Source organism: Carassius gibelio, chromosome A13 (genome assembly GCF_023724105.1).
Source record: "Carassius gibelio isolate Cgi1373 ecotype wild population from Czech Republic chromosome A13, carGib1.2-hapl.c, whole genome shotgun sequence".
Lineage (NCBI taxonomy): Eukaryota > Metazoa > Chordata > Actinopteri > Cypriniformes > Cyprinidae > Carassius > Carassius gibelio.
The window spans coordinates 2,457,916-2,470,755 of record NC_068383.1 but is presented as its reverse complement, the minus strand read 5'-3'; the positions used below and the strand labels follow the sequence as shown (position 1 = coordinate 2,470,755).

General features: G+C 36.7%; 1 protein-coding gene across 4 annotated transcripts in view; it reads right to left on the bottom strand.

Annotated features, from left to right (window-relative positions):
* The window catches only part of LOC128025870 (disrupted in schizophrenia 1 protein), a 53,777-nt gene that overhangs the window by 6,191 nt on the left and 34,746 nt on the right, over positions 1-12,840 (bottom strand). For 2 of the 4 annotated variants that reach the window (XM_052612443.1, XM_052612445.1), the window contains exons 11-13: positions 6,120-6,366; positions 3,456-3,500; positions 141-257 (exon numbers count right to left, since the gene is read on the bottom strand). In XM_052612443.1, the coding sequence (XP_052468403.1) occupies positions 141-257; positions 3,456-3,500; positions 6,120-6,366 (409 nt within the window). Of the gene's footprint in view, positions 1-140; positions 258-3,455; positions 3,501-5,006; positions 5,114-6,119; positions 6,367-12,840 lie in introns of those variants that run through there. The other 2 variants (XR_008186276.1, XM_052612444.1) reach the window with 2 other exon arrangements.

Sequence of the window (12,840 nt, the reverse complement as noted above, 5' to 3'; positions counted from 1 at the left end):
TCCTGTGGCTGTACCTGTCATTTCCTCTCCACTCATGAATTTTTATAAAGCCCGAGCAAGAACATGAGAACGGAGCACTTAAAAGAGTGACACACACACACACACACACACACACACACACAAAGCTCTGTAAGGATATGAGTGAGGTCCTTGTCATGGTGGTCTATAGCAGTCTGAAGCTGGTCTTCCAGATAATGCAGTCGCTCACTGATGATTTCACATCGCTCTGTCAGCTCTGTCGTCTCTCCGCACAGATCCTGAGACACCAAAACACACCAATTAAACCTGCAAAACACCCACTGCTGCTCAAGTATGGCGCTAATATGCTGGCACTGGTTTTTCTCACACATCTGGCACCGCAATGTGTGTCAATTTCTGTCACTAGAATACATGGATGGAAAACAGTCTGAAGTTAAAACAACATTCAGCAGATGTTTCACAGCATTCATGATTTCAAATATTTGTGAATCTGTTCTTACTGGTTTGACCGTATGCTAGAATAAGCTGTGATGGAGTTTAAAATCGAGTTTATTTTTTCCCAAATATAAAGAGTGTTTTAACGGTGTAGAAAGAGCAAGGTTAGTTTAAAATCAATCTGTAACACAGCAAACTGTATTTCTGAAAGCAAAATTGGAAACACAATCTAACCATCCATTGATCAATGGGTTTTTCAAAAGTTAATTGTATCCTTAACTATAACTATTTAAATAATTTAAATTTAAATTCCATTGCTAGCTGAAAGCTGAAATAAAATATAGATATTAGATTATAAACTTAAATGCTTGAAAAACTTTGGTCCTTAAAAGTACTAAGAGTACTAAACAAATTGAAATAAAATAAAGCTTAATACACTAGTGTGTGTTAAAGGTACAGGTTGTAGGACCTGCCACTAGAGGGCGCACTATCAAAACAATAACAATCACATGGTTTGATGACGCTAAGAAGGAGCATGGAATGATGGGATTTGTTGTCTTCTACCCAACCGCTGACAGCCATCAATCAGACCGAAAGATAAATCGTGGATTTAACGCGAGTTTAACGATTTGCGTGAGTAGATTACATACAAAGTCAATGTAGAGAAGCGATCAGACTATGGACATAATTGAAACAAAACAACTCACCTGTCGAGTAAAACAAGTGAGATCGGCATCTCTTTCTAGTTGAAGTTTGTCGCGAAGCTACTTCCGCATTTGTCCACGACACTGTTGTCATGTGGTTTCTACGTCATTTAAAGGCGGTAACAAAGGATAACTAACGTCATTGACAGGCGACTGCACTGCCCCGTGTCACTGTTTAGAATGGGAATTTTCTCATGGTTTTCAAGTAGTTGAAAACATTACAGATATTGTTATTTATCTGCTGGACAAAATATATAACACTAGCCTAGTGATTTTACTGCAAGTATCTTACAAATTGTACATTCATGAAAAACTGTAAAAGAATCCATAATCTCAATTTGCTAGTATTAAAGCAGATAAGTATGGATGATGATGTTAATCCGTCAACTCCCCTCATCTGAGTCCAGAACCAACAGCGTGTTCCTCCGTGACGCATTAAAGGAGTCACATGACGTCGCAAAAAACAAACATTATTTTGTGTATTCAATGTAATGCTATGTGTGTATCCGGTTTAATGTACAAAAAACACTTTTTCCACACAATGTTAATTATTGTTGCTCCTCTATGCCCCGCCTTTCTGAAATGCGTCACTTTTTTCAAAGTTCATCAGTCTGAAAAGCAAGGTTTGCTCTGATTGGCCAGCTATCCAGTGCATTGTAATTGGTTGAATTCACCAAGCGTGTGATGGAAATGTTATGCACTACTCTACACCGCTCAGAACTCGCGTTTGAATCATCAGTGACAAATCCTTTAAATATGAAAACGTACTTACAGACTGTGTCAGAAACCGCAGACTGTTCTTTGCAGAGTTGGAATTGCAACACTTTAAAGAAACAGACACCAACATTGTTGGCAACACTTACAATGAAACAGCGTCTCCACGACATGGCAACAGTGAGAATAAAAGTAACACCTGCTTTCTTTGCGTGAACATTTGGGCGCAGTTATGCAAATCTTCCCACATTGTGACATAGACGTGTGGGGGCGTGTTTAAACGAGGTGTTTTGGGGGGCATGTTTAACTTAACCTTTATAAAGAATATCTCTTTGGGTTTGAGACTTTAGTCTTTTAAACTGTACAGATCTTCTTCATGCACCATGAGCGTGTATCTCTCCAAAGAGAAAGGACAAATTTAAATTATATGACACTTTTAATGACTTCACCCAACCGTTGAGTGCCACCAGGTAAATGGGACAGATCCACACGATCGGCTCCGTCCCAATTCCATCAAAGCTTGATTCACATTATTTCTCCAGCGCTCAGAGTCAGAGAGCATCGCGAGGTGGTCGACTGACTCACATCCGCCCGTTTCTCTCAGGAACGGCTTCTTGTCACTTTAATGAGGCCTGCGGTCTATTCTTAGACCCCCCACACAGGCTTATGAAACACCTTTTATAAACGCTAACATCACACTGCGGGTGAATTAAAGCACTTCTGAATGAGGCTGGAGTCTCTAGGGACGCATTCGGGATAAAACAGCCGCACCAAACGGCCGGAGCGATACAGTTATTGAGGCGTAATGGAAATCATGCTGGGCGTATGTTCGGAAAGGTCACCGCGATCGCTTTAATGTGTTTAAAAGGACGCAGTCTGCATATAGACTGCACAAATTGTACCTTTGTGATAATCATGAGAGGTATAATATACTACAAAAATCTTTCACAAAGGGAAGATTAGTATAATTCTGATTGTATCAAATGCACTGTTCCTATTTACGAAGACATTTGCAGGCTATTTAATGTGAGGTTTGGTTAATGGTGCTCTAGCACTGACTATACGAGCAAGAAATGGAGAATATAAAGCTAAATCCTACTGAGCTCCCTGACTACACAACATCCAAGGGAACCATCCAGGTTAATTATACTTAATTAGAATATAAATATATATATAAATATATATATAAATATAAATATAAAACACTTCTAAAACTTTAACTTAACTTAAACTGAAAACAGAAAATAGAAATAAAAGAACTAAAATAGAACAACTGCTTTAATTCTGTCACAATGCAGTCCTTTTGTGACGGAGTTTAAACATCTGTTAGATCAGAGATAAAGACGATAAACCCAACTCCTGTGATTTACTTTCTCTAATGTTACTCTGAACACATGATTTTCTTTCTTACAAAAGAGAATAAAACAGGCATTGTAAAGGTCAAAGAATGACGAAATGTGCAATAAACGAAGCCCAAACTTTCTGGTATAATCTCAAGTCAAATGATGACATTATGTGATGGACAAATCGAAATGTAAATGATGAGAGCTTCTTTTGTCGTGTGAAGTGAAAGACTCATATTTTTAACATCAGATTTGTGTAAACTCAGCAGCCGTCGCTCACCTCAGGGGAAGCGTCCTCCAAACAGAAGAGAAACTCCTCTAACTTCTGCAAGACACAGAAGAACGAATGAGTCACTTTAGCAGAAGATTAAAACAAAACAATAAACCTCATCTATTATTAAAAAGCACTCAGTGCACTGACATTACGGGAAGTGTGCAATAACTCGTCATTACGGCTGACAAGAAGCAGAATATCTGAACGGGTTCGGCCCATCTGTGTGGGTCATGATTACATTCAGGAGTTGTGTGCTAAAGCAGACAATAATTATCTCACAGTGACAGATCTATGAGTTTAACTCCAGCTGACGGGAGTCCACCTCAGGAAAAGCAGGAGCAATATTAAAGTGTCCCAGGTTGCCTCTTTTATTAGATTTTGACCAGGTCTAAAATAATATTTAGCTTGTCAAAAGTCAATGGTTTATTGCTAAAGCAATATATTCATAAGAAATAGATGGCTGCAGGCAAAAAAGTTTCAAAAAGTATATTAGCACACACACAGACATAGACACACACATTTATATAGAGAAAGAGAGAGAGAGAGAAAAGTCTGCCCAATACCATAATATATTAAAAAAATATAACATAAATATAATACGTTTGTAAATTATAGCCATTATAATTATATAATTATTAGAAAATTAATAATAATGCACATTTCTATTATTACTATAATGTATGTATAATAACAGCTACTATATTATTATTAGCTAGATAAGTATATATTTTTTTATTATTACTAACTATAAAGTAATTATATATTTATAGAAATAATAGTAAAATAATAATAGTAATAATTTTCTAGTACTTCTGTTATTAATTACATTTGCATTTGTATTCATTAATATTTGATGTATATTCAATTATATTATTAATTATAATACTTTCTAGTACAATTATCATTAGTATTAATATAATTTATTACAATACATATGTTCAAGTGTTTCCAAATAGCATAAATATTATTATTATTATTATTATTATAATATTAATAATGATAATTATAATAATCTGATACATATTTTAGGATACATTATTGTACATATTATATACATACTGTACATTATATTGTATATTAAAATAAATATTGATGAAAACAAATATATTTATTTCTATTACTATTATTTATTTCTATTAGTATTTAATATAATTTACTATAATACATGTGCAAATGTGTCAAATAGCATAAATACTACTACTACTACTACTACTACTAATAATAATTATTAATAATATATAATAAAATACAACAAAAGTATTATACATGTCTATTATTATTATTATAATTACTACTACTACTAACTATACTTTATACATATAATTATTTACGCTATTCGAACACACTTCCACTTACTTATATAATCATTATAAAATGTGTATTTCATTTAATAATAATAGTATACTGCTTTTATTATATTAACATTATTTAGGTTTGTTAGACAAATATTAGACATAAATACTGTGCAGTGTAGGCTATGTGAGAGCATATGTATTGAGGATGAAGAGCAGTGAGTGCGAGATGAGAGAGAAGAAGAGGAAAACAGCATCACCTCACCTTCTGAGTCCTGGACGAGTGTTAGGAAGAGGGGATGATCTTCAACAGACGAAAGACAAAACAGTAGAGACAACAGAGCCCTGCTGAGCTGAAAGATATTAGTACGACTTCCAGAAAGTTAAAGGAAGGAGGAAGAAGAAACGAGTGGAAATTAGAGTCGTTCAGCAAATGGATGGTTTTTATGGAAATGAAGGGAGCCGAAGGAAAAGGGCTTCTATTTTTAGTTTCTCATTTTCTTTGTATTCCAGTGTGAGATAGTTTTATACTCATCAGATTTAAATCACACATTTGACACACACACACACGTGAGCCTGGACCACAAAACCAGTCTTAAGTGTACATTTTTCGAAATTAAGATTAATAAGATATATATCTAAATATTTGGCCGAGATAAACTATTTGAAAACCTGAGGGTGCAAAAAAATCTAAATATTGAGAAAATCACCTTTAAAAGTTCCAAATTAAGTTCTTAGCAATGCATATTACGATTTAAAAATGTTGATAAATTTACAGTAGGAAATGTAACTAATATCTTCATGGAACATTATTTTTTCTTAATAATCTAATGATTTTTAAATTAAATATGTCTATTATTACAGTTTTTTTTTTTTTTATCAAGTACTATTGATCCTCAGGATCTTAAGAGGAGCGTGTGTTTGTTCATCTCTTAATCATCATTGCATTGCTTTATGTTTTGATCATGCACTAAGCATTTAAATCTCTTCTTATTAATGTGAGTGACGACTGATATTTATATTATTTTACGCAAGTTCTCACTGATACACATTGTAAGCATCAGAATTGCATTACTTTTCGTTTCACAGAAATATCAGCATCTGCATCAAATTGCATATTTTTGCTCAGTTTGAACCTTTGAAAATGTATTGAAAATGTAAAAACATATCTTTTTAGATTGTCTAAATTTTTAATTTTTAAACAGATTTTATTATTTCAGACTTTACAGGGTTAATTTTACCCAATACTTGCCAAGTGGCCTAGATGCATTCAATCGAAAAAATTTAATATACAAAGACAAACATTTTTAGACCATGAACATGCATTAAAGTATATTTTGGGTAGATTTTGGTGATATTTAATGTGTTGTGTCTTTACCTTAGTGAACTCTGAGTGTTGGAGGTCGGCCTCGGGGCACCAGCGGCCCCCTAGAGCGGTCAACATGGCGCAGTCCGCTTCCTCTTTACTGAACAGCAGGACATCTGAAACCGATCCAGGAACAGAGGGCAGATCCTCGGTTTCGGAGATACCGGTAATGGATGTGTGCTGATCGAGGCTTTTCAGGAGCAGATGACAAGCTTCCAAATCAGCCTCCCAAATGTGTTCCAGCACAGGACTTCCACAGCTACAGAGAGAGAAAAACAACAAATAACACTTGCTTTGATGTTTCGCAAGTATATGTAGTAATATTCAGACACTTTAAGACTTAAAAATGAATCTGAACTTGCATCAATGAAAAGGATTTATATTCATGAAATCAGACATTTCTTCCTTGCTTTAATCTTTTGCAGCATCATTTAGCTGCATTAAAATCAATTCTAAAAAAGAACATAAAACTACATAAAACAAAAAAATCATTGTTTCCACAAAAATATCAATTGTTTTCAACATTAATAATAATAAATGTTTTTTGAGCACAAATCAGCATATGACAATGATTTCTAAAGGATCATGTGACACTGAAGACTGGAGGAATGATGCTGATAATTCAGCTTTGAAATCAAAGGAATAACTTATATTTTACAATATATTCATATAGCAAACAGTTATTTTGATTTGTAATATTGATCAAGATGGCGGCGCGACCACATCGCGAGGCTCAGCGTCTTACCAGATTTCGGAAATTAGTGTTAATCTACCTGGTTATTTCATTCGTGTTCGCGCGATTCAGTTATGCGAACTACATCTATACTAAACAGTCACTTTTGGACATCAACAAACAGTGTTCCAACATAGTTTTAGATCATCCTTTTGACTTCAGCGAACTCCCGCCGGAGCTACTGAGATCACCGCGGACAAGCGGATCACTCGTACCGACCGGAAGTTCTCGGCGTCGGCGTCGAGACCGTAAACAAAGACGGGGAAAGCGTGGTGGGCTGCGTGCTAAGCTAAGGCTAAACCCACATCGACCAGCTCTGCCCAGCATCTTCCTTGCCAATGTACGGTCTCTGATGAACAAGATGGACGAACTAAAGATCTGGACCCTTACACAAAAATGGCTTATGGACTGTAATGTTATGTTTTTCACTGAAACATGGCTCTGCAACAATGTCCCAAGCAGCGTGGTGCATTTGGATGGACGCTCTTTCTTCAGGGCTGACAGAGTAGCAGCAACCTCTGGTAAAAACAAAGGTGGTGGAGTTTGCATTTATGTTAACAAATCATGGTGTAAAGACTCTGTCATTGTTGATACCCACTGCTCTGCTGATCTGGAGTTCCTGATTATCAAGTGCAGGCCATTCTATCTACCACGTGAGTTTACTTGCATTGTTGCAGCTGCAGTTTATGTACCTCCGGACGCTAATGCTAACGTGGCTATGAAAGAACTCTGTGCTGCTATTAGCAAACTACAAACCCTGCACCCGGATGGTGCCTTTATTGTTGCTGGGGACTTCAATCACTGCACTTTAAGATCTGTTCTCCCCAAATTTCACCAAAATGTCTCCTGCACTACAAGGGGACATAAAACACTGGACCATGTTTATACTAATGTGACTGATGCCTACAAAGTCACACCCCTCCCCCATCTGGGTCAGTCTGACCACCTCTCTTTGTTCCTGCTCCCCAAGTATACCCCGGTTATCAAAAGTGTGAAACCTACAATAAGGACTGTTAAAATCTGGCTGGAAGGTGCAGACTCCACTCTTCAACATCAGTTCCAGCACACAGACTGGAGTGAGTTTGCTGCCCAGGCCACCACAAACTCCCGGATCAACATTGACAATTACACCAACTCTGTCCTGGAGCACATCAACACATGTGTGAGTAGAGTGACCACACACAAAAAAATAAAAATTTTCCCTAATCAGAAGCCCTGGATGAACAGAGAGGTTCGCCTTCTGCTCAGAGCAAGAGATGCAGCCTTCAAGTCTGGTGACCAGGAGGCTTACAGCTCAGCCAGAGCCAACCTGAGGAAGGGTATCTGCCAGGCCAAACTCAAACATAAACAGAGGATTGAAGAACACTTCAATTCTTCAGACCCCCGGCGTATGTGGCAAGGCATACAATCTATCACAGATTACAAACTACCTAACTCTGTGCCCCCCTCCAGCTCTGCCTCCCTCCCAGACGAGCTCAATCACTTTTATGCTCGTTTTGATAAAAATAATAAGGAGATCTCACTCAAAACTGAGCATCAACCCAGTGAACTGCCTCTCACACTCTCCACATCAGATGTTTACTCCACTTTGCGTAAAGTGAATGGACGGAAAGCAGCTGGCCCTGACGGAATACCTGGTCGTGTGCTTAAAGCCTGTGCAGAGCAGCTGGCTGAGGTCTTCACGGACATTTTCAATCTGTCCCTGGCCCAAGCAACTGTCCCCACTTGCTTCAAAACCTCCACCATCGTGCCGGTACCGAAGCACTCCACTGCATCGGTCCCTAACGACTTCCGTCCTGTTGCACTCACCCCCATCATTGCCAAGTGCTTTGAGAAACTGGTCGCATCCCACTTAAAAGCCTGTCTCCCTGCTACATTAGACCCATTCCAATTTGCCTATCGCAACAATAGGTCAACTGAGGACGCCATCTCAACGGCACTTCACTCTGCCCTCACCCACCTGGACAGTCAGAACACACATGTGAGATTGCTGTTCATAGATTTCAGTTCTGCATTTAATACAGTAATCCCCTCCAAGCTGATCTCCAAGCTCAGCCATCTTGGAATCAGCACACCCATCTGCAACTGGATTCTAGATTTTCTGACTAACAGACCTCAGTCTGTTAAGTTAGATAACCTCTCCTCCTCCATCATCACCCTGAACACTGGAGTGCCACAAGGCTGCGTACTGAGCCCTCTCCTGTACTCCCTATTCACCCATGACTGCGTTCCTGTTTATGGCTCCAACACCATAGTCAAATTTGCAGATGACACCACGGTGGTAGGTCTGATCAAGGATGACGACGAGTCAGCCTACAGGGATGAGGTGCAGCACCTGGCTGTGTGGTGTGCCACCAACAACCTGGAACTAAACACCCAGAAGACAAAGGAGATCATTGTGGACTTCAGGCGGACTAGGAATCATGCACACACACCCATCTACATCAACGGAGCTGTAGTGGAGCGTGTGTCAAGTTTCAAGTTCCTTGGCATCAACATCTCAGATGACCTCACCTGGTCCCTAAACACCTCCACCCTGGTCAAAAAGGCTCAGCAGCGCCTTTATTTCTTACGGAGCCTTAAAAAAGTTCACCTCAGTCCCAGGATCCTTGCTGAATTCTACCGCTGTACCATTGAGAGCATACTTACAAACTGCATCTCAGTGTGGTACAGCAATTGCTCCGCATCTGACCGCAAAGCACTCCAGCGGGTGGTGAAAACTGCTCAACGGATCACCGGCACCCAGTTAACATCCATCGAGAACATTTATCACAGGCGCTGTCTGGGCAGGGCAAGAAACATCATCAAGGATGCCTCTCACCCTAACCATGGACTTTTCACCCTCCTTCCATCCGGCAGGCGTTACAGAAGCCTACGCTCTCGAACTAGTAGGCTCAGGAAGAGCTTCTTTCCTGAGGCTGTGACACTTCTGAATGCCGCACCACCTATCTAACCTGCACCTGCTCTTTTACTGCACTGGTCACAGTACTTTACATACATGTATTGCACTACTCATATTTTGCACAGACTGCACATGGTTAAATCCATTTCACTATAAACTGTCTAAGTGGTTACTGTACAAGCACAGTAGACTATTTCTACAAAAAATCATTGCACTACTGTTATTTTGCATATAATAGATTGTTCAACAATACTTTGCACACTCATTCAACTGTATTTATTACCACTGTTCTCACGTTCCTGCTATTCATAATGTATATATAATCCTTCATTGCTCTGTTCATAATGTACATACAATATCTACATTGCATTCATATTTATAATCTGTATATACTCTGCTCAATACTGTATATAGCAACTCCACTGTACATTCTGTATATCATAGCTTTACTTACTCTGCACTTTTATGTATATAAAACACTATATTCTTGCACTTCTGGTTAGATGCTAACTGCATTTCATTAGCTCTGTACTTGTACTCTGCATAATGACAATAAAGTTGAATCTAATCTAATCTAATCTAATAATATTTCACATTTAATTTAATTCATTGATATTCTACAGTGTTGTAATCTTTAGTAGTATTTTATTTACAGTTCTCTGTGGAATTCAAACAGCATCTCCAGTAACGCACACGATATCAGTCACAGCATATCCTACATGACTAATAAAAATTACAAGTTATGTATAATATTATTTCAAATAAAAGGAAAATTGAATGCGAGTAGAAACCGAGCAGCTCTAAAAAATTTTAGAATAGTTCTCTGCATACTTCTGAAGGCACTTTGGCTGTGTTTGTGGTGTTGCTTTGACCATTTAAACATGTTAATTAAAAAAAAACAATCAGATGCTTCAAAGGTGTGTTTGTTACTATAGCAACAGTAGATCAAACAATCAAAGTTTGGTTATGTCGAGATCAAGAGAAAATTTAGTTGTGATAACGAGAAAACAACTTTTGTTATGTTGAGATCATGAGCAAATAATAAATCGTAATAACGATAAAAAAACTTTTGTTTTGTCGAGATCAAGAAAATAATAAATTGTAATAACGATAAAACAACTTCTGTTAGGTCGTAATCACGAGAAAATAATAAATCGTAATAACGATAAAACAAACGTTTGTTATGTCGAGATCACAAGCAAATAATAAATCGTTATGACGATAAAATAACTTTTATGTCGAGATCACGAGAAATTTATAAATCGTAATAATGATAAATCAACTTTTGTTTTGTAGAGATCAAGAAAATAATAAATCGTAATAACGATAAAACAACTTTTTTGTCGAGATCACGAGAAATTAATAAATCGTAATAACGATAAAACAACTTTTTTGTAGAGATCACGAGAAAATAAATCGTAATAACGATAAAACAACTTTTGTCAAGATCACGAGAAATTAATAAATCGTAATAACGATAAAACAACTTTTTTTGTCGAGATTACAGGAAAAAATAATCAATCATAATAACGATAAAACAACTTTTGTTATGTCGAGAACACGAGAAAATAATAAATCGTAATAACAGTAAAACAACTTTTTATGTCGAGATCACGAGAAAATAAATCGTAATAATGATAAAACAACTTTTATGTCGAGATCACGAGAAAATAATAAATCGTAATAACGGTAAAACAACTTTTATGTCGAGATCACAAGAAAATAATTAATCGTAATAACGATAAAACAACTTCTGTTGTGTCGAGATCACGAGAAAATAATAAATCGTAAAAACTATAAAATAACTTTTGTTATGTCGAGATCATGAGAAAATTAAGTTTTAATAACAAGAAAACTACTTTTGTTATCGTGACCACGAGAAAATATTAAGTCGTGATAATGAGAAAACAAGAAAAATATTAATAATCCATGGCCTTTTAGGACTTTCTTAGAAGAAACTTTTTTCAAAAACATAAAAAAATCTTACAAACCTTTCATGTTTGAACAGTATATTATAAAAAAACGATTTAATGAGCTATTATTCAATCAAAGCACATGATAGTTACTAGTTGTAAAATATCATGTTTCAGCTCATTTGAGAGCTCTTTCAATGCTAGAAGGTATCTAATTTAATGCCATGTCATTAGTGGTGTTCACTGGCAGATTAAAAACATCTCAGACTTACACTGGAGAAAGAACCACAATAGACTGGGTTGGACTCTTTTGTCTTCAACTTCATATATGTTACTATATAGATGCACTAAGGCTCCCTGCTGTCTCCTACAGTCTGTGAAACTGTGAGAGCGCACAGAGAGGATGATAATTACGATCTTCGCACCTGTGTCTCTAGAGACAGACAGCTTCCTAAAGCGATAACGGACAATGTCATACCCTCCCCCCCAAAAAAGCCTGCTTTGCACCTCCTGGTGATTTCATTCAGCTGACCTCAAAACCTACAGAGATTAATTTACATATTTGTGTTTGGTTTCATGCATCATGAAGAGCTGAGAGGGTAAAATAAAAGAGCATTAAGGATCTCTGCATAACTCACAACGTATATCAATAATCTAACAAGCTAGAATGATGCAAAAATGTTGAATTCCAATAGAATTTGACGAGTTAGAATGTTGATAAAATGTTGGATATACCAATAAATTTTGATGTGTTCAAATAATTAAGCATTTTTGGATTCCAACAGATTTTGACATGTTAGAATATTTCTGAAACTTTAGATTCTGATAGAATTTTATGTTTTAGAATGTTGCTAAAATCTTGGATTCCAATAAGATTTTATGTGTTAGAAAGTTGCTAAAACGTTGGACTCCAGTAGAATTTGCCGTGTTAGAATGTTGATAAAATCTTGATACAATCCAATAAAATCTAATGTGTTAGAATGTTGCAAAATATTTGGATTCCAGTATATTTTGACATGTTAAGATCGATTATAAAATGTTGGATTCCACCAGAATATGTGAAAATAATTAAACATTTTTGGATTCCAATAGATTTTGACCTTAGAATATTTCTAAAACATTATATTCCGATAGAATTTTATGCTTTAGAATGTTGCTAAAATCTTGGATTCCAGTAAAATTTGA